This window comes from Lutjanus erythropterus, chromosome 5 (assembly GCF_056507025.1).
Source record: "Lutjanus erythropterus isolate fLutEry1 chromosome 5, fLutEry1.hap2, whole genome shotgun sequence".
In the NCBI taxonomy this organism is placed as follows: Eukaryota; Metazoa; Chordata; class Actinopteri; order Lutjaniformes; family Lutjanidae; genus Lutjanus; species Lutjanus erythropterus.
The window spans coordinates 3808404-3830865 of record NC_139321.1 but is presented as its reverse complement, the minus strand read 5'-3'; the positions used below and the strand labels follow the sequence as shown (position 1 = coordinate 3830865).

The window sequence follows — 22462 nt, the reverse complement described above, 5'->3', positions numbered from 1 at the left end:
AAACAGCTCCTTCAGTGTGGGATCGGCTCTTCTTCACTGACCAACTCACTATGTGAGACAGACAAAGCAGTGTTAGACACAGACAAAAAAAAACGGTTCTGTGCCATCACCAACAACTTTTACATGCTCTGAGGAGTCTGCACCATGACCGGCCATTTTCATGACACGCGTCACGACTCACGCCTTGAACACCTCAGGAAACTGTTTTTCATTTTCATCAGGACCATTACTGCACAGCGGTACGGTGACGACAACGGGCCGTGTCGGTTGATCAGCCAAGACACGTCCCCCAGCAACATCATTCCCCAGAATCAATGTAATGCCATCGACAGGCAGAGCGGACCACATCCCAATTTTAACTTCACTGTATACTTGAAAAAAACATACACTTGAAAAACCGACATGCCCATGTCCAACACATATATGAAGGATCCTGTGTCAGTTTCATCAGAAAAAGACAGGGCAGATGTCAGGATGGTGGCTGATTACTTAGCTGGTCAGCAAAAACTACACAGGAAGGTGGTGCAGCTGAAGCAGCTGGTTTCACATGTGCTCCGTGGTGCTTATTACATGACTTACACGGTGCACAGTCCTTTTTCCAATTACCTTTTTGTGGGAGAAATAACAAACATCATCTGACCACGGGCACCAGGATCACCTCGCTGCCCCGACACAAAACTTCCCCCCAGCAGAACCATTTTCTCCGCCGCCAGCAAAGGCATGCAGGCAGGAATGCCCACTGCTGCCTCTGTTGGTCAACAAATAATCATCTGCCAGCACAGCAGCCTCTGCCGTTGTTTTTTTCTTTTTGTTCACTTAAATACATTGCAAACACGCTCTGGGACGAAGTTTTTAAACTGTTCAAGCTACACAAGCCATCAAACTATTCACATGCGATGCTGAACACCAGCGACTGAAGTGAGTCACCAGATCTCGTGCAAACTCAAGGTAAAATCTATCTCCTTTTTTTGTCCAGTTTCTTCACCACCATTGTCAGGCCTCAGGAGATAATTCTTAGGCTTTTAGTACAGCCACTTTAACATTTTGCATAATCACTGCTGTCGGCCGCAGTTAGCGAGAAAAAAGCCTCCTGAGTGCACCTTTTTCATACACGCTGCAGCAGCGCTGTGCGGTCTGAATCAACCCAGGCCCTCGCATCTGCAAGTTCCAACCTCTTTCTCATTAAATAACGCTGAATTATCACTGCTGTGAGCTGACTCTTCTTTCCCCAGCATGTTGCACAATTTAAGTTCTTTCATTAGACTCAGCCTTTCTCTTTCTAAGTCCAATTTAGCCATTTCAGTTTGCTGCCACATTTTTTTCATTATGAAACTCTGCTCTCTGCCTTATTTTTCCTAACTCCAATGCCTTCTCTGTTTCTAATTGCATCCACAATTGAAACATTTCTTTTAGCTGCTCAAAATTTAACACCAAATCAGAGTGCAACTCCTGGAGAAAAGGCTCAGCCAGATTATCAGACTCAGGTGACTTCTGCAGGGGTTTCAAAACTTCCATTTCATTCAAATTTGGTTTTACAATAGCGTTAACATTTTCCTTCATTCTTTTGTCACTGACACGTTTATAATGACCTGCTATTTTTACCAGCTGATCTTTTGTACAACTCCTCTGAGGGAGAGTGCAAGAGTGCAAAGTTTTGACCCAAGTAGCATGCGATCAAGGCAACCTCAAGAGCAACCTTGTAACCCAGACATCTCTTCTAAATGACTAACCAGATCTACCAAACTCAACGCGATCATCAGGAGCTAATGACAGCGGGTACTTATTCACTGACAGCCAGTGCTGTGGCAAAGTGACCAGCAAGCTGCCAACCCTGCCAGAGCCCTGGCTGTGCTCCCGAGACAACCTCTTCAACCACGTTCACTCCACACTCTACCAGGGGAGTCAGCTGAACAGACAGCCCTGCACAGCAAAAAGGGTCAGAACTTACCTTTATTTGTCCCATGACTAAATGAACAAATTTGCACCAAAACAATCCCACGATCCCACAGCACCATGAACATGTGAAACACAAAAAAAACAATTCCTTAAGTCCTTACATGAGCTTCAAAACTGAGCTCAAAAAAAGGGACTCCCCAGCTGTGACATGACCACACCTGTACTTAGAGCTGTCCACCTGAGAAAGGGTTGGAACCACACATATTGACATAACTTGATGTATACTGTGTTAACATGATGCTGAAGCAGGAAAAAATATCCCACTTTCCAGGTTGCACAGAGTCGTGTTAGATTACATTTGGATTGTGAATCATTTGCAGCAGCGCCACCCATGGCAGAAGTCTTTACCACAAACAACTGAGAATTCAGTTGCAATATAAGAGAAATATTTTCTGCATTCACATTTGTCAATAAATGTTTTGCAGTGTTAATAATGAATACTGGACCCAGAAGTGTTTAAAAGATATTTGTATTGACATTTGCAATTTTTCCTGAGACCCCCAAAACATTTTGCTGTTGACACTTTGTCAAGTGTTCTGTCTCAAGTGTCAATCAAGGAGCCTCAGATCCCATAAACCCCCTCATATTTCGCAGCATGGTTGGAACGTGGATCAACTTGTTAAATGAAAGCTTCTTCTTTTGGCTTATCTCCATCTTCCCCACAATGGTTCAGTATTACACAAGAACTACTGCTAATGCTGCACCTATCCAGCTGTCAATCTCACTTTCCGTTTTATCCTCACTTTCATCCTGATCACTTCACGGAGCCTAGTGTGTGCTGAAGGTCATGATCTGATGAAACCAGCAGAATCACATCATCTGCAAAGACAGAGAGGCAGTTCTCAGATTCCCAATCCAGACACTCTCCTTCCCCCCGGCTGCACCTCGAGCTCCTATCCACGAAGATCACAAACAGAATCATGACAATTGAAAGCCCTGCTGAGCCCAGCACCCACTGAAACTCACTCTGGTTTTATAAGGACAGGTTGGCTTACAGCAACATTCCCCGTACTCCCTGTACACCCCTCGACAGGATGGTCATAAGCCTCGAAATCTATGCATAGGCACCAACGACAGTCTGAGCCTTCTCTCTGCGACTTGCAGTCACAGTGGGGTGACCCCCTCGCTCTGCAGGGAGAACACAGTGGTGCTCAGACCACCCAGCGCCTCTCACCCGGGTCAGCAACTGAGTGTAGCTCCTCTCCAGGAGGTTCCAGACCCAGCGCCACACAAACAGGTGAGCCCTCTATTTTGCCACGTGTTAATCCAACCAAAGGTGACCTTTTTTTGACCATTTGTTTTGCATCTTCTCAGGTTACATCGTTCAAATAAAATTTACATCCACTGTGTTCAATATATTGCTTTTGAATAATTGATCAGAATTCCATATCCATATGCACACCCAGTATATCTTCTGGTACTGTTACTTAGACGCAGGTGAAAACCTGATGATGCTGAATATTAAAAAAATAATTTATTTTGAATGAATAAATCATCACTTTGCTGTGGTCTCAGTCTCTCACTCTGCCATTCAGTTATATGATGCTGCCATCTGGTGGTTTTATGATTACATGATTCACCAGTGACCCTTTTCCTGCCCACAGAAGACAGCATCAGTGCACTGAATTATTTCACAGCACCTGCTGTGTTTTTGATTGCCTTTATAAAGTTTTTGTGAGAGCAGATCATTCAAAAAGAAGAACAATTTGTAGGAAAGAGTACATGCACAATTTAGTCTGTTTTTGGAAAGTTGTTGTTTTGTTGTTTTTTATCACTTAGCCATAGTCCAGTGGTTAAAGAGTCTATCTGCTAGTGCCAGGAAATCGATTCAAATCCCAGGCTGGTCATCATTAAACTGCTTAAACTATATATATACATATATATATATACACATATATATATTATGCAAGTTAAAAATAGTAAAATTGACATTTTCAAATATCACTAGACTAATTTTGTCTAATTAATAGGTAATAATGTGATATTTCATTATGAATTGTTGGTTGAATATGGGTGTATTCACATGTTGGCAGTTAGACAATCGCACTGATTGCATTACATAAAGCTGGAATTGCTTGCTGATGTAAGTGCTTCCTGTTTTTAGGCCCTGGTTACCAGAGTCCCCTGCAGCTGAGCCACTTAAGAGCATGGGTACACGCCAGTTCACTTATTTGATCAGTCCTCGCTCCTCACTTGACCTGGAAGACACTCTGCTCCGCCATCGTGGATGAGTCTCCAAGCTGTCCTCACAGCAGAGCAAACACAGAGCAGAAGCACAAAAGCTGTAGAGGGTCAAAAACTACAGACAGTCAACATGGCGACCATAAATTGGCCGCCATTCAGGCGTCTTTGCTTGCCCACCTCAAACTTCTTCACATTTTTAGATGAGGCAATTCCAAATATCAATCAAAAGGCAAAATACAGTGGGAGTGGGAAAACAAAAAAGAAAGCTACTGTCTTATATTATTGACTTTGAATCTTAAACTCATTGTTGTACAGCTGTGAACGGAGTCATGAAAGAGAGCCACAGCAGATCACTACTAAGTAAAATGTATGTTATATATGTGATGACCAGTAGAGGGAGCTGTTATTGAACCCTCATAAACTACAGTGCATTAGGACACAAAATAATGGTAGAATAAAATCCATTTAATCAAATGTTTCATAAATAAAAAGAAAACCTGCTAAAACAATAGAAGGAGCCCCACAGAGTATAAAATAAGAATCATGACTGTGCTGTTGTCCTCATTTTAGAGGAGCAGAGTTAGTTTAAATGGTGCTTTCTACAGCTGATTTAAGGCTGGTTGAAAGAGAGCCACCTTCATGACAAGTCTGGCTCAACACTCAACACACCTCACTGACTCATTAATCTCACTTCGTAGTACACCCCTCTGGACCACAACCAAACAGATAATAAGCAATCAGCAAATTAAGTTGATTTTTCCTGCAGAAACTATTATCATCTCCCATCATGTTCTGATTCATTATTATGTGATACACTGATTCAAATTAAATGTGTCCTGTGGAGTTTTTTTCCCTGTGTAAACAAAGTTTCAGTGTTTAGATTCAAAACTCACTATGTTTATCCATGTTGAAAAGCAAAACCAAAGCTGATATTTCTTATATATTTGAAACCTGCATTGTATACGCCCATATTTCCTTGTTTACAGTCGTCTTCCCGTCCTTTGTTTGAGCCTTGTGTTGTTTTGTGGTACGTTACCACCCACTCACTCAGTGCTACTAGTCATCAAAATCTCCACAGGATACTTTTAAATAATCTGCTGTTGTTATCACTCAGTTTCTACCTCATTCACAGTTGGTATTTATCCCTTTCAGTCTCATTAAATGTCCTTCATTTGATGTTTTGTATTATTCCTGGTCATATTATTTCATAATCACATGTCCTTCTGCACAGAATATCGTCTGTTCTGGAGATAATAGACGTATCAAGCATCATGCTGTGGTTGTTTCAAAAGTTTCTTTACACAGTGAACAGAAAAACAAATTCATTAGTTTGCTGCGCCATAGAAACATGTTATTAACCACCCAGCCAAATCAGTAAGTAAATAAAATGATCCACTTTCTCTGTTCTGAAACACTGCGGGTGAGTCCGCTCTGTTCTCTGGTATGTTTGTTTGTTTTTTTTTCTGTCAGGTTGTTGGAACTGAAGTGAGCTGAAGTAAAGGTCAACTTTGTTTTGATCATATAAAGTATAACTGTACAGTCAAATTCATTCTCTGCATTTAACCCAGCCTAGAATTAGGAGCAGTGGACACCGACTGTGCAGCGCCCAGGGACCCACTCCCAACTCACAGCTTCGCACTATATGTTTATGCAGTACATACGCATGGCGTTACATGCAGGTTTATATCAGCACCCATATGAATAGATAAGAGCAGCCACAGAGCCCTTGTGTCACGTGCAGATGCAGCCACACTTCATCTAGATTTGGAGGTTTAGACACCGAACAGGTCTCCTGTTTTAAAGTCCTGTGTTTTACCAACCAGTCCACCCCAACCTCCTCTTTACTTTCTTCTTCTTTATACTACATGTACCTCAATATATGTGTATACTTTTCATGCCAAGGTAAGGCAAGATGTGACGCTAACACAGTATACTGGGTCAATTACACGCTTTCCTGAGAGACTAGATTGGGGTGGTTTATCTTTGGTTCTGAATTGCATCAGGTGCTCAAACCAAGGTTTACCTGCCTGCTGTCTAGTTATAGATTGTCTTCATAGATTTTCTATTTTACAAAAAATTAGAGTGACCTCTAAATCCAAGTCTAGTCTAGTTTAAATGAGTCAGAATCACAAGGCAGTGGTTTTCATGAGTATTTCATAAAGTTAGCCTTAAAAAAAACTTTCAAAAGATTGAAACCAAGATGAAAAATAGTGACTCATTTGCATGAAGTCTGAAATTAGGATTATAATTTTACATTTAAGTGAAACAGTGTGTGTCTTCATACACAAGACAAATTATCCTACTGCCTCAACTACTCAACCTGATTTTTTCCACAGAATTTTTCAGCCTTACCAAATCCTCCCTCTCATTCTGTTTCCCCAATTTGTCAAACTCCATCATTTTAAATCTAACCCTCTGTGTCTATTAACTGGTGTCCTGCAGGGCTCTATACTGGTCCCAATTCAATTCACCATGTACATTAATAAATAATAATAATAATAATAATGATGTGGAAAATGTGCTGTCTTAATGTGTGCTAATGATACAGTCATTTTTGCTTGACGTAACACTGCAGAAGAGGTTTCAATCAAGCCAAAAGATTTTTATGTTTAAGGTCACATCCTACATCTGCATTGTTATCCAGTGTTCCGGTTTAATGAGTGACCATGCTAACTGATGACTCAGCAAAATAAGTCGTAGTGACAGATTTAGTGACCCATCAGATTCTGTGACCTGCAGTGATGGAAAAAGTACTCAGATCCTTTACTTAAGTACAGACATCAATATCACAATGTAAAAATACTTAATTGCAAGTAAAACTCCTGCATTTAAAGTCCTACGTAAACTACTAAAGTAAAATAGGCTTTACTGTTACTGTCGTATCTCCCTTAGTAATTTTGACTTTATTTTTACTTTAATACCTTACTTAGTGCTATTTATTTAAGTACTAAGGTAAAAGTAAAAGTAGTAATGTCTGCAGAAAACACAAACAGAAGTTGTAGGTCACTGTTTAAACCAAAATGTTTTGTTAAAATCACATACATTTTTCTTTTGGGGGAGGATGCCACCAGACTCTCCCATACACGTCACCTTCTTCACCTCCACTGAGTTTGCAGGTCTGAACATTAAGCAGAGGGACTGCTGATGAAAACTGGTGTTTCAGCTTCCTCTGGTGTGCTTATATTTGAATGTCTATTAATGTACATTGTCCCTTTTCAAATAAAATAAAATGTAATTAAACTGATAAGAAACAATAATTTAGCTCCACAGCCAAACTAAAATGGATGAGTGGCTTTCTCTTTCTGTCTCTGAGATACCCTGAAAAGACACTATGAGCTGTTGTAGTTACTTTCCAATAACCTTTGCAAGTATGGAAATGACATTAAAGTGTTTCTTCTAAAAGCATATGGTCGTTTCTTTGTCCTGTGTACCTGAGCCAACACCTTGTGCCCTGCACCCTCAAGCAAACGAATAAATGACAAAGTGAGGAGAAAAAAACAAGGCAGAGAAGTAAGTTTCCATCTGTCTGAATCCTAATGAGGCTTCACAAGCTGCAACTGTGTCTTTCACAACTCCAGAGGTGAAACTCTGAGATCCACCCCAAATGGCTGGGGAGACATCAGAGGGAATAGGTTTTTTTTTTGTTGTTTCCACCACTGCCAGGGAGGCAGGGATGGAGAGAAAAACAAACAGAATGTCTCCGTGTCTCAGTCCACCTGTACACCAGGCTCGGGCTGGACTGTTTCTGGAATTCAACCAAGGGTAAAATATCCCACCAGATGCCTCACTCACACCGCCTGCCTGTCATATTCACACAGGCCAAAGGTCAAGTGGACAGCAGCATTCCAGCACAGCTGCCTCCTGTCACAGGGAATTTAATTTTCATCATGTGTGCTTCTGCTCGATTATAATGGGCCACGCATGCTCACACACCCAATCCTGAAATTCTGTTTCCAATCCCCAGGACTCCCCACAGGCTGCAGTCTGAGACCCGGTTGTTTGTGCGGTCTGAGTAATTGGTTCTACCTGAACCAGCATTAAAATATCTTTTATCCAAAGCTTGTTAGCTCTGACATGAATCATTGGGATAATCTTTGAGGTGTGATGAGAGGCTGGTGTTTGACATTAATATCGCAAACCCGAGATCTGATTCTGAGGATTACATTTATTTATCATGGACATGCCTGGATTTGTGTTCTCACACAGTTAGATTATCAACAGTTCACAAACAGCTGGTAAAAGTGCAGCAGATCTGTGTAATACTGGATTGCAGCAGGCTGCATACATGTGGCAGGTGTTTGACTGGATGTTTCCAGCCACTTATCTCTCCATCCACAAATAAAGCACAGTGGGAGTAAGCTTCACCTTTACATGAACCCCACACACCCACCCTTTCAAATCATGTCACGCCAGTCATGGGGAAACAGAACTCAGTCAGTCAGTCAGTTTCATTCCTGCCTTCCTAAACTAGCCAGCAACCAACTCATACCTGACAAATTTCATGCATGAATTATCATCCCCCGAGGATGTTTTCTTCTGTGTATTCACTCTTCTTTAGGGTTCTTTCTCACGTAACCTGTTTGGTTTGGTTAAAACAAACGCAGGTGCATTTGTCAGGTTAGTTTCGTCTGTTTGTGCTGGTGATCGAACCATAGTGCAGTCCAAACAGCTGTATGCAACACATCAGTACAGGTATTGATTAATACATCAAAAAAGCACATATGGTTACTTAAACAAAACTTCAGACTGTAACACCAAACATAATCTTATCCTAAAACCACCCAAGTCATTCTTGTGCCTCCACCTAACGAAACTGTGACCATTTTGCACCATAAACCACAAGTTAAAAACACTTTCTCATACAGCTGCTAAAAGGTACTGTGTGCTTCAGTATGAGAAGCCGAAATGCAGTGCATTAGAGGAAAACATTAGGAGAAAAGACATGACTTTTATCATTTATTTAGTCTATAATGGAGACTTACTTTTGCTGGGAAAAATAGTGAAAGTGAGGCTAAACACTGATGATGTCATTATTCTAAAGCCATTACACTGCAATCAACATTTACTTCATAATGACAAGTTAAAGCAACAATTTCATTTAATTATTTGCAGGAAAGGGAGCTTCCTATGAGGAACAATCAGTTTTTCTATTATTTCTAAATGTAGATAAGAGCATAGAGTTGAGAGCCACGCCACCTGCTGGTGTGCAGCCACACCGTAAAATGCAAGTTTAGTCCAGTGTGAAGGGCCCGTCTCTCTCCAACAAGCCCAGGGCCCTGTCTCTGTCTCTGTGTGGTGGTATTTACTGACCTTCCATCCAGCCATGACTGCCACACCTGCTCAGGGCACACAGAGCTGCCTCCTGCCGCTCCACCCCATAATGATTACTAATGTCTGATTATCCCGCAGCCAAACAACACCACCTACATCACGAGCTCTCCATCCATCTCTGCAGCGAGCAGCTGTGTGGGAATCACAGAGCTGGAGCAGCAGAGTTACTTACAAATGAGAGAAGAAACAAATGGGGAACGAAACATCTGACTTGTGCACAAAAATTCTTAATTCCACCTCACACTAAAAAATTACATGGTTTTCTCCACTGGTAAACAACACTTGGTCACTGAATACTAATTCATGTCATCTTGAATAATGTCATATCTTGATAATAATAAACTGTAAACTGCACTGACAACAACATATGGCATGAATGAAGAGCAACCACTGAGTGTCCCCTCACCTGCCAGAGTCTCTGGACTCAGGGGGGTCTTAGATGAATGATATGTGATTCATTAGCTAGAACGTGTCCGCCATCCTTAAGCCCTCTTAATAAGCACAGGACACAGTGATGACACAGCCATACAGAAGAATATTAGACCATGTTATATGTGCTTGATTTCTATGACCAACAGTGCCACTGTGTTCTTCAGGAATTGGCCAATTCTAAGTCCTGTCCATTGCTGTTGCCATATTGGACATTTTCTGTCCATGCAGCAGACAGCGCAGTGTAATAGCTGGGTAGAATTACAATTAAAGTCGCACTGAAGTTCATTTTCCCTACAAACCCAAATCAGATTTTTCCCTGAGCCCAGGTTGGTCCTCTGAAGCTGACTCTAACCCTCGATGACATCTTTTCAGTCATAAATATCCTGATAATTTCTATTGAGACATTTATTCCTTTACTAATCCAGGAAGATATTGCAGGTTGCCCAAGTTGTTGCTCAGCTGATTGCAGCATTAGGCAGAAGGGGCGGGGTTTAGGATCAACTATCAACATTTGAGAGGGAAAAAAAATGTTTATATACGCATTTTTTTTTCTAGTCACAGTAGAGATCTCAGTGTAGATGATACGTGTCATTTTAAAGAAAAATTACGGTTTATCTCAACTTGGCCTGTTTCCCATGAATGTGGTTATTATGGCTATACGGGTCATGCTAACTTTGGACTCACCTGTAGAGATTCAGAGAAATTAGGACTTGCACAAAACGATGTACTATCCTCGGAACAAATCTGCGAGCTTGTGTTTTATTTGCTCTGGCAGATACGTCTTACCCTCCTTATGTTCAGACAAAGTCCCACCCATCCTGGTTCTCATAAATTTAATATGGGGCAGGTTTAATATGGTGATTGTACAGAGGAGGGCAACCTTTCTCGCTGTTAACAACCAAAATGGCTGATGCTGATATGTCATATTTTCTCTTAAAGACTTAAAGCTTTTGTTGATGCAAAAGATGTGTTTGACGTATTTCCAACAAGATTTGTTAAGTTTAATTCACCAACTATGCAATGTCACACGTTTCATTGCAATTACATGTGTTGATAGCGCCCCTTGGAAATCAAAAATGAACTGTGCGGTTTCAGACTAATTCACATTTGCGAATTGGGGGTATGCAATGCTACACCTCGCTCCTGATTGCGTCTGACTGAGAACCTGAGGACATGCTGTGGTAGTCACTTGTCAATCACACGGTAGTTATGCCCTAAAGCATATCCTGCTTTTCTGTCTATTTTACAATAAATACATACAATCAACTCCTTTTTGCAAGCAGTGGAGTCGCCCCCTGCTCACTCACACACTCAGACACACTCACACTTTTAGCCTTCACCTTCAAAACCTGATTTTACTTGCTGAGGCTTGGCTGGTGAGGAAGAACTTTATTTTCAACCACTGAAGGTCTCCAGTTCCTATTATGTTCCAGAAACTGCCAGTCACATCAGAGGAAGGAAAGAGAGAGAGAAATGAAAGAATAGACAGAAGACAACACAGGGAGAGAGAGGAGACACCTCTGCTGCTAATGGAATTTTATATCAGCAGAAAACAAAAAGGGCAAAGAAGAAATGAACAGAAATAATGCAACATGGGTTACATTCTTTATGTGTGTGTGTGCACATCTCCCGCTGTGTGTGTATTTGTGTGTGCAGTTGAATGTGTTTAGATGCCTCTGGTAGCTCATTGTGCAGGCCCTAGCAGGTGTCTTGCAGTCATAGACCCAGAATCTACAGCTCTGGGGGCAGAAATACCTGCAGAAAGCGACAGAGAAAGATGAGAGGAGACAGATGACAAAATGCAAAACTACGACAGAGAAGAAGTCGATTTATTTACAAGCATTAATGAGATAAGACTGTTTGCAGTTAGAGAGGGAGAGGAGGAGAGAGGAATTCAGTGCATCATGGGAAGTCATCTGACAGTCTAGGTTGAATAGTTCAAGGCTTACTGCAGCAGTAACTATAAACTTTATCAAAGAAGAAAGTCTTCAGCTGCTCAAATCTCTGTGATTTAAAGTTTCTCTCATGGAAAGGTATCTTCACTCGTTGCAAATGTAGCTAACCGCTACAGCTAGTTAGCCATGCACTCCCCAAGTGTTACAGAGTCAAGTGAATGGAGCAAACTAGCAGTTAGCGGCTAAAGTAGCTAAGGTCCTGCCCCTCAGCAGACTTGCGGTCAAGTTTTTTAGATTTTAGATTTAAGGAGACAGGAGCGAAAACAGCTTGTTTCACACAAAGGGTGAATAGAAAAGCTGCATATAGGGCCAGTGTAAGATAAATAAGGATGTTTTTGAACTGTGAATCATGCAAAGCTACTCCAGAGTCCCAGAATGAACATATCAAGCTGGAATGAGCCTAATAGGTCCTCCTTAAGGTGATTTTAATGGAGAGCAGTCGATTTGTTTTCTATTTAAGGTGGTCTCAGTAGATTTGTGTTCTGCAGGGGTTCAGTAGAGGATTGTGGAATTTGTTTGACATCTATTTGAAGTTTGTCTCTCTGCAGTTGTCATCCTGAGAGGATTCATTCATTAGTTAATTCTCTGACCATAAATGGACCTGATGGACTCTGAGTGTGACGGGTATTTAAACTGTCTCACAGTGGAATCTCCTCTGTTCTCTCTCCTCTTCCTCTCTTCACTCTGTCTTTCTTCATTCATCTTCTATCGTTTAATTCTGCTCTCTGTGTTTTCTTTCTGTCTTGTTTTAGTGTCCCTCTGTCCATCATGGCCCCCAAGAAACCAGAACAAAAGAAAGAAGCTGTGAAAACTTCTCCAGAACCAGAAACTGTCAAAGAACCGAGCTTCGATCCACGCAGCATCAAGGTCTGCCTGTGTGTCTGACCATCTGTCTGTCTGACTGCCTGTCTTTCTGTCTGTCTGTCTGTCTGTCTATTTCAGACCAGATGCTAACATAATGTTTTAACCCTTTATTTTAACATGACATGCATTTTATTTTGGCGGTGTGACAAGTGAGTTAACATTAACTAGCAACTGAACGTAGCCATCAGATAAATGTGTGTATCTCTATGTTTTATATTCTGAATTGTGCTCTACAAATTTAATTTAATCCAGATTCCAGATCAGCATTTTCTGTGTTTCTTTTTCAGATTGACTTCAGCGCTGATCAGATTGAAGGTAAAACACATTCACTCTTTCTCTCTCTCTCTGAAGTATCAGTCATTTAACTCCCTGATATTATTTCTAATCAGAGTGTGAACATTGTTGTGAATGCAGAGTTTAAAGAAGCCTTCCAGCTGTTTGACAGAACTCCAGATGGTCAGATGAAGATCTCGTTCTCTCAGTGTGGAGACGTGATGAGAGCTCTCGGACAAAATCCAACCAATGCTGAGGTTCTCCGGGTGCTGGGACGCCCCAAACCTGAGGGTACACACACACACACACACACACACACACACACACACACACACAAGTTGATGTTAAAGTTACACATTTTGTGTTGTTCTGTATGAACTAATAATATCTAATATCTAATATCATAATATGTGTTGCACATGATCTTTTTAAAAGAGGAGGGCAGAAAGAGAGTGAGTGAGTAAGTATGAACAGAATTGTTATGATCATGAAGCTTAATGTTTGTCTTTAACTGCAAAGTTGCATTACTATAAAACAGAAGCTGACTCTCCTCTTCATCTCTGTGCAGTTCTCATGCATTAGCTCTGTATTGCTGTGATGGCTGCTTTGACATGCAGTATGTCAGTTGGTGTTCAGTGTGTTTGTGTTTGCTGTAGTTCTAAAACATTCTCAAATTGTTGTTAATAATTAAAGATATAAGTTATCTTGGCCTGTGAAATTAATTCAAATTAATACAACACATTTATTCATACCTATATGTACATATTAGATGTAGCAGTTTGGTTGCAAGTCTCCTCCATGGCTTGAATGAGGGGTATCTGACAAAGGGCTGAAGACTGGGAAACTTCCACTTCCATGCCCAAATAACTCCTCAATGTCCTCCAAGAAGTGTGTGTAGTGTTTTACAAAAAGTGTGAGGAATGTGCTCATAGCTGTGAAGATCTGGGCTGAGGTTTTGCCCCTTGACTGTCAGGTTTCACTAACTGTATGTCATTTTTCATTTTGGTGTGTAAGCAATCGTAAAAAACTGTAAGAGAGAGAAAAAGTTTGACATAAATCAAGACTGTAACTGTACTATTGTATTCAACAATTTTTCGCTTCTTCAGAAATGGACAGTAAACTGGTGGACTTTGAGACCTTCCTGCCGATGCTGCAACATGTGGCTCAGTCCAAAGACAAAGTAAGATCAAAGTTTTCCTCAAACAGGTCAGAGGTCAAGGAGTTCATTCACTGGTAAAAGTAACTAGTATTATTAACTGTGTGTGTGTGTTAACAGGGGACATACGAGGACTTCGTTGAAGGCCTCAGAGTTTTTGACAAAGAAGGAAATGGGACAGTGATGGGTGCAGAGCTGAGACATGTTCTGGTCTCTCTGGGTATGATGATGACATGACATACATGAAGCCACCATGACACACTGTCCTGCAGATTAATTTAACAGTTGATTAATAATAGGGTGGCCGTTGTTGTTCCAGACTCCAGTTGTTTTGTTGTCCACTTCTTATACATCAGCATTATTCTGTGAACTGAAGCAGTTCAACACATTAGTTTCTGTTCTATGTTGATTCGCCGTATTCAACAGCGGCCATTTTTCTCTGACATCACACTCAGGCAGGGAAGCTTAAATGTCATCCTGCTGTGTTCTGCGTTGCAAGTCGTATAAATGGAGAATCTGTCAAATCCTTCCTATTTGTCAGCACCTGAAAAGACAAAGAATAGTGAAGATCCAGAGGGACATATTTCAAGATAAAACATCATATGTGATAACCCATTAGCCACCGTGAAACAACAGCTAATGTTAACATTCAGCCACTCCCTAGCTAACAGTATAGTACATGATGTGCATTAATATTTCTGAATTAATTTACACCTTTCCTGTTGAATCATGTAACTCTGCATTTTTAGCTAGGAAGTGGTTGAATGCTAATGTTTGCTGTTGTCTGACAGTAGCCAGTGGGTTATCAAAATCTGTTGCTTTAGCTCAAAAAATAACCAGATGTCCCTATTTGAAGACTGGATTTTCACTATCCATTTTCTTTTCAGTTGCTGATCAGTCGGAAAAAGGGTGAAATGATCAGATTCTCTGTTAATACGACATGCAACCTGGAACACAGCTTCCCTCATGACATCAGAGGAAAATAGCCACAGTGTGGATGTGGTGAATTGCTTTCTTATCCAAAACCAAACTTAACATATCCTATTTTTATTTCCAAAGGTTGCATGCTCAGACATGGTGACTGCGTTGTTTATGTTGTGTATTATCAGGAGAAAGGATGACAGAAGCAGAAGTGGACCAGCTGTTGGCAGGACAAGAGGATCCAAATGGATGTATTAATTATGAAGGTGACGCACATGTTCAATAAATACAAATTAACACACAAACAAACAAAGACCTCTGAAATAATGACTGAAGGAAACTGTACATCTTTCAGCTTTTGTCAAGCACATCATGGCCGGCTGAAACAACACGTGAGTGTGTTTATCAGTTTGTTTCCAAAGTAGAATCAATAGAAACTGATTACTTCCTTACAAAAACAATCTGCCTGTGTTTCAGGTTGGACTGTTGGATCTGAAAGAAGTTCCTGCTCTCTCCTTGTTCACTGCTTTCTTCTCATCTTTCTTTTTTTTCTTCCATCTGAGGTTCCTACTTTTTTGCTGTTTCTGTTAAGAATCCAGTGTTTCAATAAAACTTTTTAGCACAAGTTTAACTTCCAGCTGCAGTTCCTGTCAATCCAGTAGGGTTCTTCCTATTTTTGTTCCAGGACGTGGTTGCATGAACATTCGGTCCAGAGGACAGAATCCAAATGTTCAAGACTGGTATGGGTGTAAAATGAACATGGTTGGGGTTGAGTGTCTAAATTGAATGATTAGGGTTGACTAACATTTTGGTCAGAACTAGAATTAGAGTAAGTCTTATCCCTTAAATTCTCAAATAGGGATCTCAAATAAGGGTAAAAACTGTTGATTATTGAGTCTCATCTCCAGTACATCAGTTAGGTTTCATTTTCTCCATCCTGAGCCCCTCCTAACAAACAAGCAGCACACACTTCTTACACCTACGCAACAGTTTACCGAGGCCAGTGGACATCAACTGTGTGCAATAAAGTAGATATCTGAAAGTACAAATAGCTTTTATCTGGACTGGCCATGATTTCTCCATGGATCGTTGCTGCAGGGGGGTTGAGAAGCAGGAGTGAAAATAAATTCACTTATTAACCCCATCAGAGTGACTCCAGTATTTCTACCTCCAGAAGCTCCAGTCTGCCACCAACCTTCTCATCCAGAGCTCCCCAGCTCTGAGTAACCGTCTGTCAGCTCTGTGTCTCTGCTCCACCTGGCCCTCTCTGCCCTTGAGTACTTCTGGCCATCATTTCTTCAAGAAAAGTCAACATCAGGAGAAGGAACAAGGGAATTTACGGGCCATGTCAGTATATCTTTTCCTCTCTGGCAGATATAGAATGTTAAAAAATAATCCTCTCACATGCTGAAATCTATTGTTTTTAGCTAGCTATAGTCACTTTGTCACCCTTTCAGCCCTTGGTTGTATATGTGCCACTGATCATTTTTCTCCCTGTCGCGCTCTGTCTCTTTAAAAAAAAAGACACTGCAGAACCTGCCTGAGATCATCATGGTTTTAATAGCCTGTTTATGTTTGGCATTAACATGTGTCTTGGATAATCCATTCACAGGTGGGCATCTCTCTACATGGCCCAGTGGTGGTCCACAAAGCCCATGTACACTCTGCCCAAATACAGCAGTGAGTGCAGATCTAGTAGCCACATGGCCACCTTCTTCTCATCTTATCCTCTAATCCTCCCCTGTCAGAATTTCATGTGCAGGTGTCCTGGTAGCTCAGTTGGTAGAGAGTTTGTCCTGTGTACAGATGCTGTGAGTCCTCTGCAGCGAAACTGTGTTTGACTCCCACCGATGCCACTTTGCTACACGTCACCCCCCCGCCTTTCCATTTCCAAAAAATGTTTAAAATAAAGAACTGCATGTGCTGTAAAAAAAATAAAAATAAATAAATCATTGAAAAAGCCCAGATATGATCTTGGCTGAGATATGATTGTGTCATGGGCCGTAGGTGGCTACCAGATTTGGACCTGTGTCCCATAATTCATTGCTGTATTTGGCCAGCGTGTCAATGGGCCACACCAATTTCCTTTGGTTGTTTAATAGATCATCAATGTGAAAATTTACCTTTTCTTTCACGTTCTTCCGTCAATGGTTTGAATTCTCTGAAATTACACGACCACTCACACAGTCACACACACACAAACACACACTAGAGGAGGTTTAACGGTGATTTACACCACTGCACTCTGCAAATTGTAAGCAAAGAGGAGGCTGAGCCTTTAAGCTCAGTCGATTATATTCTCCCAGATATGGCTGTCAGTCTCCAGGTGTTTACCAACAGGGCTGATTAGTCACCTCCATCCTTCTTCTCACATCCATACACACACATGCAAATATAAGCTACACACACAGAGAGAACTTCTGAATCAATTTCCATTAGGTACAAACATCTGTCTGGAATCAGCAGTGTTTGTTTGTCCTTCTTCATTTGTCACTTTATATTCCCAACTTCACTTCTTTTCTAATCACTTTCTTTCCTTTCTCAGACTTCTCATTAACTGCCCTTCTTCACCTGTTACCTCATCCTGAAGAGGCTGCTCCTCCCCATGCCAAATCTTGTTGTCTCCATGCTTTTCTCTTCCAGTCTCTATTATTATGACAGATTTTTCAAATACTTTATTGTTATATGCACAACAGTTACAGTGAAGCAGTCAACGGCAGTGAAATTCTTAAGTCTCCAACAATGCTCAAACAGTAAAAATGAGAATCTAGGACATAAAATACCACCAGAGTTAAATATAGGAATAAAATATGATATATATGTGCACTTATTGCAAGGTTTCATATGGTAGCAAACTCTAATGAGTGCAATCGATCTACAAAAAAAGTACAACTTTAATCTATAATGAAAGGATCATATGCCATAAAGATGGAAAGAAGGGCGTGTGCATGAGGAGGTGTGTTTCTTTTCCTGGTAAATGACTCATTCTGACCACAGAGCCTTTCAGGGAGCCTACCTGGGCTCTTTCGGTTCATTAATTTAGAGTATGTGTCAGAATGCATACTGCTTTCACTGAACTTTAACAGAGTGATCCTCGCTCGCTCATTAACTGGTGTGAACGAGCTGGAGGTCCCAGCTGAGGCCTTGAAGTTATAGCAGAGGTGGATGAAGATGTAGGCCAATCTATATCACATATTCTCTGCTTACGCTAATGAATGTGTGCAGACTGCTGGTTGTTGGAGCTGCTCAGCATATAAGCAAGTTCATGTACCATGACCAAACTTTTGGTGAAAATGGTGAATTTCTTTAATGTCTTAAAAAGTAACTTCAAATTAAATGCACTTTTTGAGATGTTAAATTCAGTTCTGCATTTTAAACCTTAAAAACATCAAATTATGAAGCAAAATGTGCTTTAAATAGTCGTGCAATTAAATGTTCTCCACTGTGTTTTTACTATTATATGTGATGTCTTTGGATTAATAGTAGTGTCACAATGGATACTAAAAGACAACACCCGCCACAGCCTGTTCACCCTGCTGCTGTTTGTCAGGAGGAACAGAGGTATCTGCTGCTGTACCACTAGACTGAAGAGCAGCTTCTTTCCTCAGGCTGAGAAACATAAGAGAGAGAGTCATGTTAAATACCTTCATTTTAATGTTATCTCTTCAACCAGTCTGCTGTCTATAATTTTAAATGTTCTTTAAGAGGACACTAACATCGAAGTCCCACCATTCACTGTCATATAATGATAAATCTGTCATCAATCTGGTATCTTGTATGAATAAAATTGACTTGATATTTCAGAGCTTTTATTAGCTTGCAATAAATAAAATAATACTAATAATACAGATGCAATGACATATAGAATTTGCAGAAGGAAAATACCTTTCTCTTTAGAGTTTAGACGTGATAGTTTAGTTTAACTTACATCAATGCATCAAGAACCAAATCTCTGGTACCCTCACCTTTAAAGGAGCAGCATCAGGACTTCAGAGGCCCCGGGCTCCTCTACGTAGCTCTTTCTACATTATTTAGAAGAAGAGATTGCTCCTAAAATCATACATAAGAAATGCATGAAAAGCATTTTCAGCCAGCTGTTTCTGCAACAGGACATATTCCCTCTGGAGTTTACACTGAGAGCATTCAGAGTCAGACACTGAGAACGGTGACATCTTCTGGTCATGTGGCATTAGATGACCTCTCTTAAGTCATTCTGTTGTCTCTCTACTTTGGTGTGTGTGTGTGTGCGTGTGTGTGTGTGTGTGTGTGTGTGTGTGTGTGTGTGTGTGTGTGTGTGTGTGTAAGAGCTGTATCCCTGCCATTAAAAGCTCCAGAATTTAAAAATGATAAGCAGAACATTCACAGAAAATAACTTAAACTTATATTAATGATGAATCTCAATCAGCTATATTTGAAAACGATGCCTGTTTCACAGACTCCCACTGAAGAGCGAGGGCTGAGGAGGAAGTGAGTCACTAAAATCTGATTAGAGGCTGTTAATTTTTTTTTTTTAATATAAAATTTAATAACAGCAGTTGGCTGTATGTGAGCAGTGGCCCTGCAAAGCTCAGGTTGATTTAAAACAGTAGGTAGTGTCTTGCAATTTCCCAGGTGGGATCAATAAAGTACTATCTATCTATCTATCTATCTATCTATCTCTCTATCTATCTATCTATCTATCTATCTATCTATCTATAGTTTAATGTATTTCATCAGAGGACAGTGATATAATTTAGTTTACAGCTCAAAACTTTATGCAGTACCTCTTTTGTAGGGCTTACCTCATTTTTAAATAGCGAATGTAAAGCTTCGTGTGTTGTTCCGTGACCTTTGTCTTATTTAAATAGATATTATAAAATTTCTTGTGTTGTCCTGTGACCTTTGTTTTTTTGTTTGTGTGCAACTCAAACACTGAAACAGCTCAAAGTGAACCACAACACAACAGGAGGGTTAAGTAGGACTATGATTTCCTCCAGACATATGAGTTTACATGGATACAGGATAACATTAACACAGTGACTTCCATATATTACTTCCCTCTCAGTTCTTTTGTGTGTGTGTGTGTGTGTGTGTGTGTGTGTGTGTGTGTGTGTGTGTGTGTGTGTGTGTGTGTGTGTGTGTGTCTAAACAGTGGACGGAAACAACCTGATTCTACCCTGAAGGTCTATTAATGATCTCATTAGGCACACGCTGTCACAATCTATGTGCCCCGTCACTTCAACAGCTGCATCGGAGCAATAGGTAGAAAATTGACCATTTGCATTTCCCCCAGCGTTGGTTAAATCTGGTTAAGGTTCCTCTGCATGCTTGACCAGAGCTGATCGCAGTCGCTGCTCTGCATGTGTTTGTGAGCTCCGTCTGGGTCCCGGGCTGCGTTCGCTCCCTCTACCCTTTTCACAGGGCTTCACAATCAAACGCCATATGGCTGAATACACCCATCAGATGCTCTCACATCCCAGAGTGTTGGTGAAAAGTGCATGGCCCGGTGACGGGAACAAGCTCCGACAGTGTGGGGTCACATGGTCCCATGTGTGAATTAGGGGTTTGTGCATTTCACAAGATTAAATAGATTAGATAGCTCATTCTCATACGGGCTGTTGGCCACTGTTTACATGATCTCACAACACACACACACACACACACACACACACAGAGAGAGAGAGAGAGAGAGAGAGAGGTGTCTGATCGAACAGAAAATCATTCCACTCAAAAATAGATCCTCAGCCAACCGACACAGATAATAATCTTCAGCAGAAAGTGTGTAAACAGAGAGAGAAAAATGACAGTGTTGATACTAACTTCAGTGCCTGTTGGGGCTCCATTCAAACAGAATGATACTTTCACTTTCTACTCGATGAACCGAGTTTTTGTCTACATATTCCAGAGTATCATATTTTTGTAACATCATACATGAGCCTGACAGTTCATTTTCAACTATGGAAAAAAAGCAGTTGAGAAAAGAATCTCAATTTAAAGGGATAGTTCAGGTTTTCCGAGGATAGTGGGGTTGTATGAGGTATTTAATAGCCAGTATGTTACTTTTGCCCACCTAAAAACAATTAGTATCAGTTTACACTAGAATATTTTTACCACTTTGCCTCACTGTTAGTCTGGCACACCGGATGCACACTTCAGGTATAAGTCCTGTCATGTTAGGTTGACCACTTTAAGAATGTTTAAGATTTACCATCTGCAATCCATAATATCATTAAATGATATTATTGATTGAAATATTTAGAGAATCCAGAAAAATTCAAGTTTGGTTTTCAGAACCAACATTGAATGTTTGTGACCTTTGACCCCTCAGATGCACTTCATAACACATCGAGGCAAATGACTGACTTCAGTCCACCATTTCCACCTGTTATTATAGTAGTATGTCTATATATATATATATATATATATATAGACATAATAAAAACTGAGCAAATTTCATCTGCAAACGATGAAAAATCTTTCCAGAAAAATATTCTAAATGGGCCAAGAGTTAATTAATTGAATCATACTGCTGTTTCCAGGGAAACCTTTATTTTCAACAAATTTAGTTTAAGACACTGTAAGTGTTGTGTGGCCTTGGTTTTTGTTCAATTAACAGACAGACAGAAATGACTGTAACTACTTATAAACGGCCCGATGACTTGACAGTGTCAAAGAGCAATTCTGCTTTTGGTACAAAACAGGAATAAGGGGCTTTTTTCAGTGTAAGAGGCAAATGCTTTCAGAACCCCATGAGATAATAACAGAAATATGTCCAACCATATAATGTCTGTTAGGTTTTAGGGGACGGGAAGCATTTGGAAAAACACAAGCGCTAAATAAAGCACTGCAGTGTGAGAATGAGGCTACCAGCCACGTCCACCATCATCTTATTTGTATACAGTAATTACGCCAAGATAGTTCAGTTAATCTGATGATGATATATTGGTTTATGCAGCACCTCCTGTATAATGAATAAGCCTCTAACTCTTCACTGGCAGTATAGAATTATTCAGATAGAGCTTATCTATTCCCCTCCACAGCCCTGCTCTGCACTCCCCCATCTGCATGCCTCTCTTTTTCTTACTATTTAATTAATCATTTTTTAAAATAGATCGCGGCCACCGAAGATAAGAGTGCAAATGTTATTCTGTGTAACAGCTAAGTTATGACTTTCTCTGACATTTTTTAGAGAAAATTATTAAAAACCCTAGACAGATGGCCCCTTTCTTATGTAAAACTATGCAGATAAATGTCTTTTCTATTAGCATATATTAAAGTGTCGAAGACGGTGTCAGTGTGCCTCTCTGTGTGCTTCACCTGGCTCTGCATCCCTTTACTTTGCAGGCAGAGACAGACCTAATTACCTGCAACATTAGGCCGCACATAATAAGGTGACAACTTCTACTCCCAA

General features: G+C 40.5%; 1 protein-coding gene across 1 annotated transcript; it reads left to right on the top strand.

The window, feature by feature from the left end:
* Positions 1-12541: 12541 nt before the first annotated feature.
* LOC146326333 (myosin light chain 4-like) lies at positions 12542-15697 on the top strand. Its single transcript, XM_084718326.1, has 7 exons — positions 12542-12725; positions 13010-13037; positions 13137-13286; positions 14102-14175; positions 14272-14371; positions 15261-15338; positions 15428-15697. Exons 1-7 carry the CDS (start codon positions 12627-12629, stop codon positions 15454-15456), a joined length of 558 nt encoding a protein of 185 aa, XP_084574452.1. The 5' UTR covers positions 12542-12626; the 3' UTR covers positions 15457-15697.
* Positions 15698-22462: the final 6765 nt, after the last annotated feature.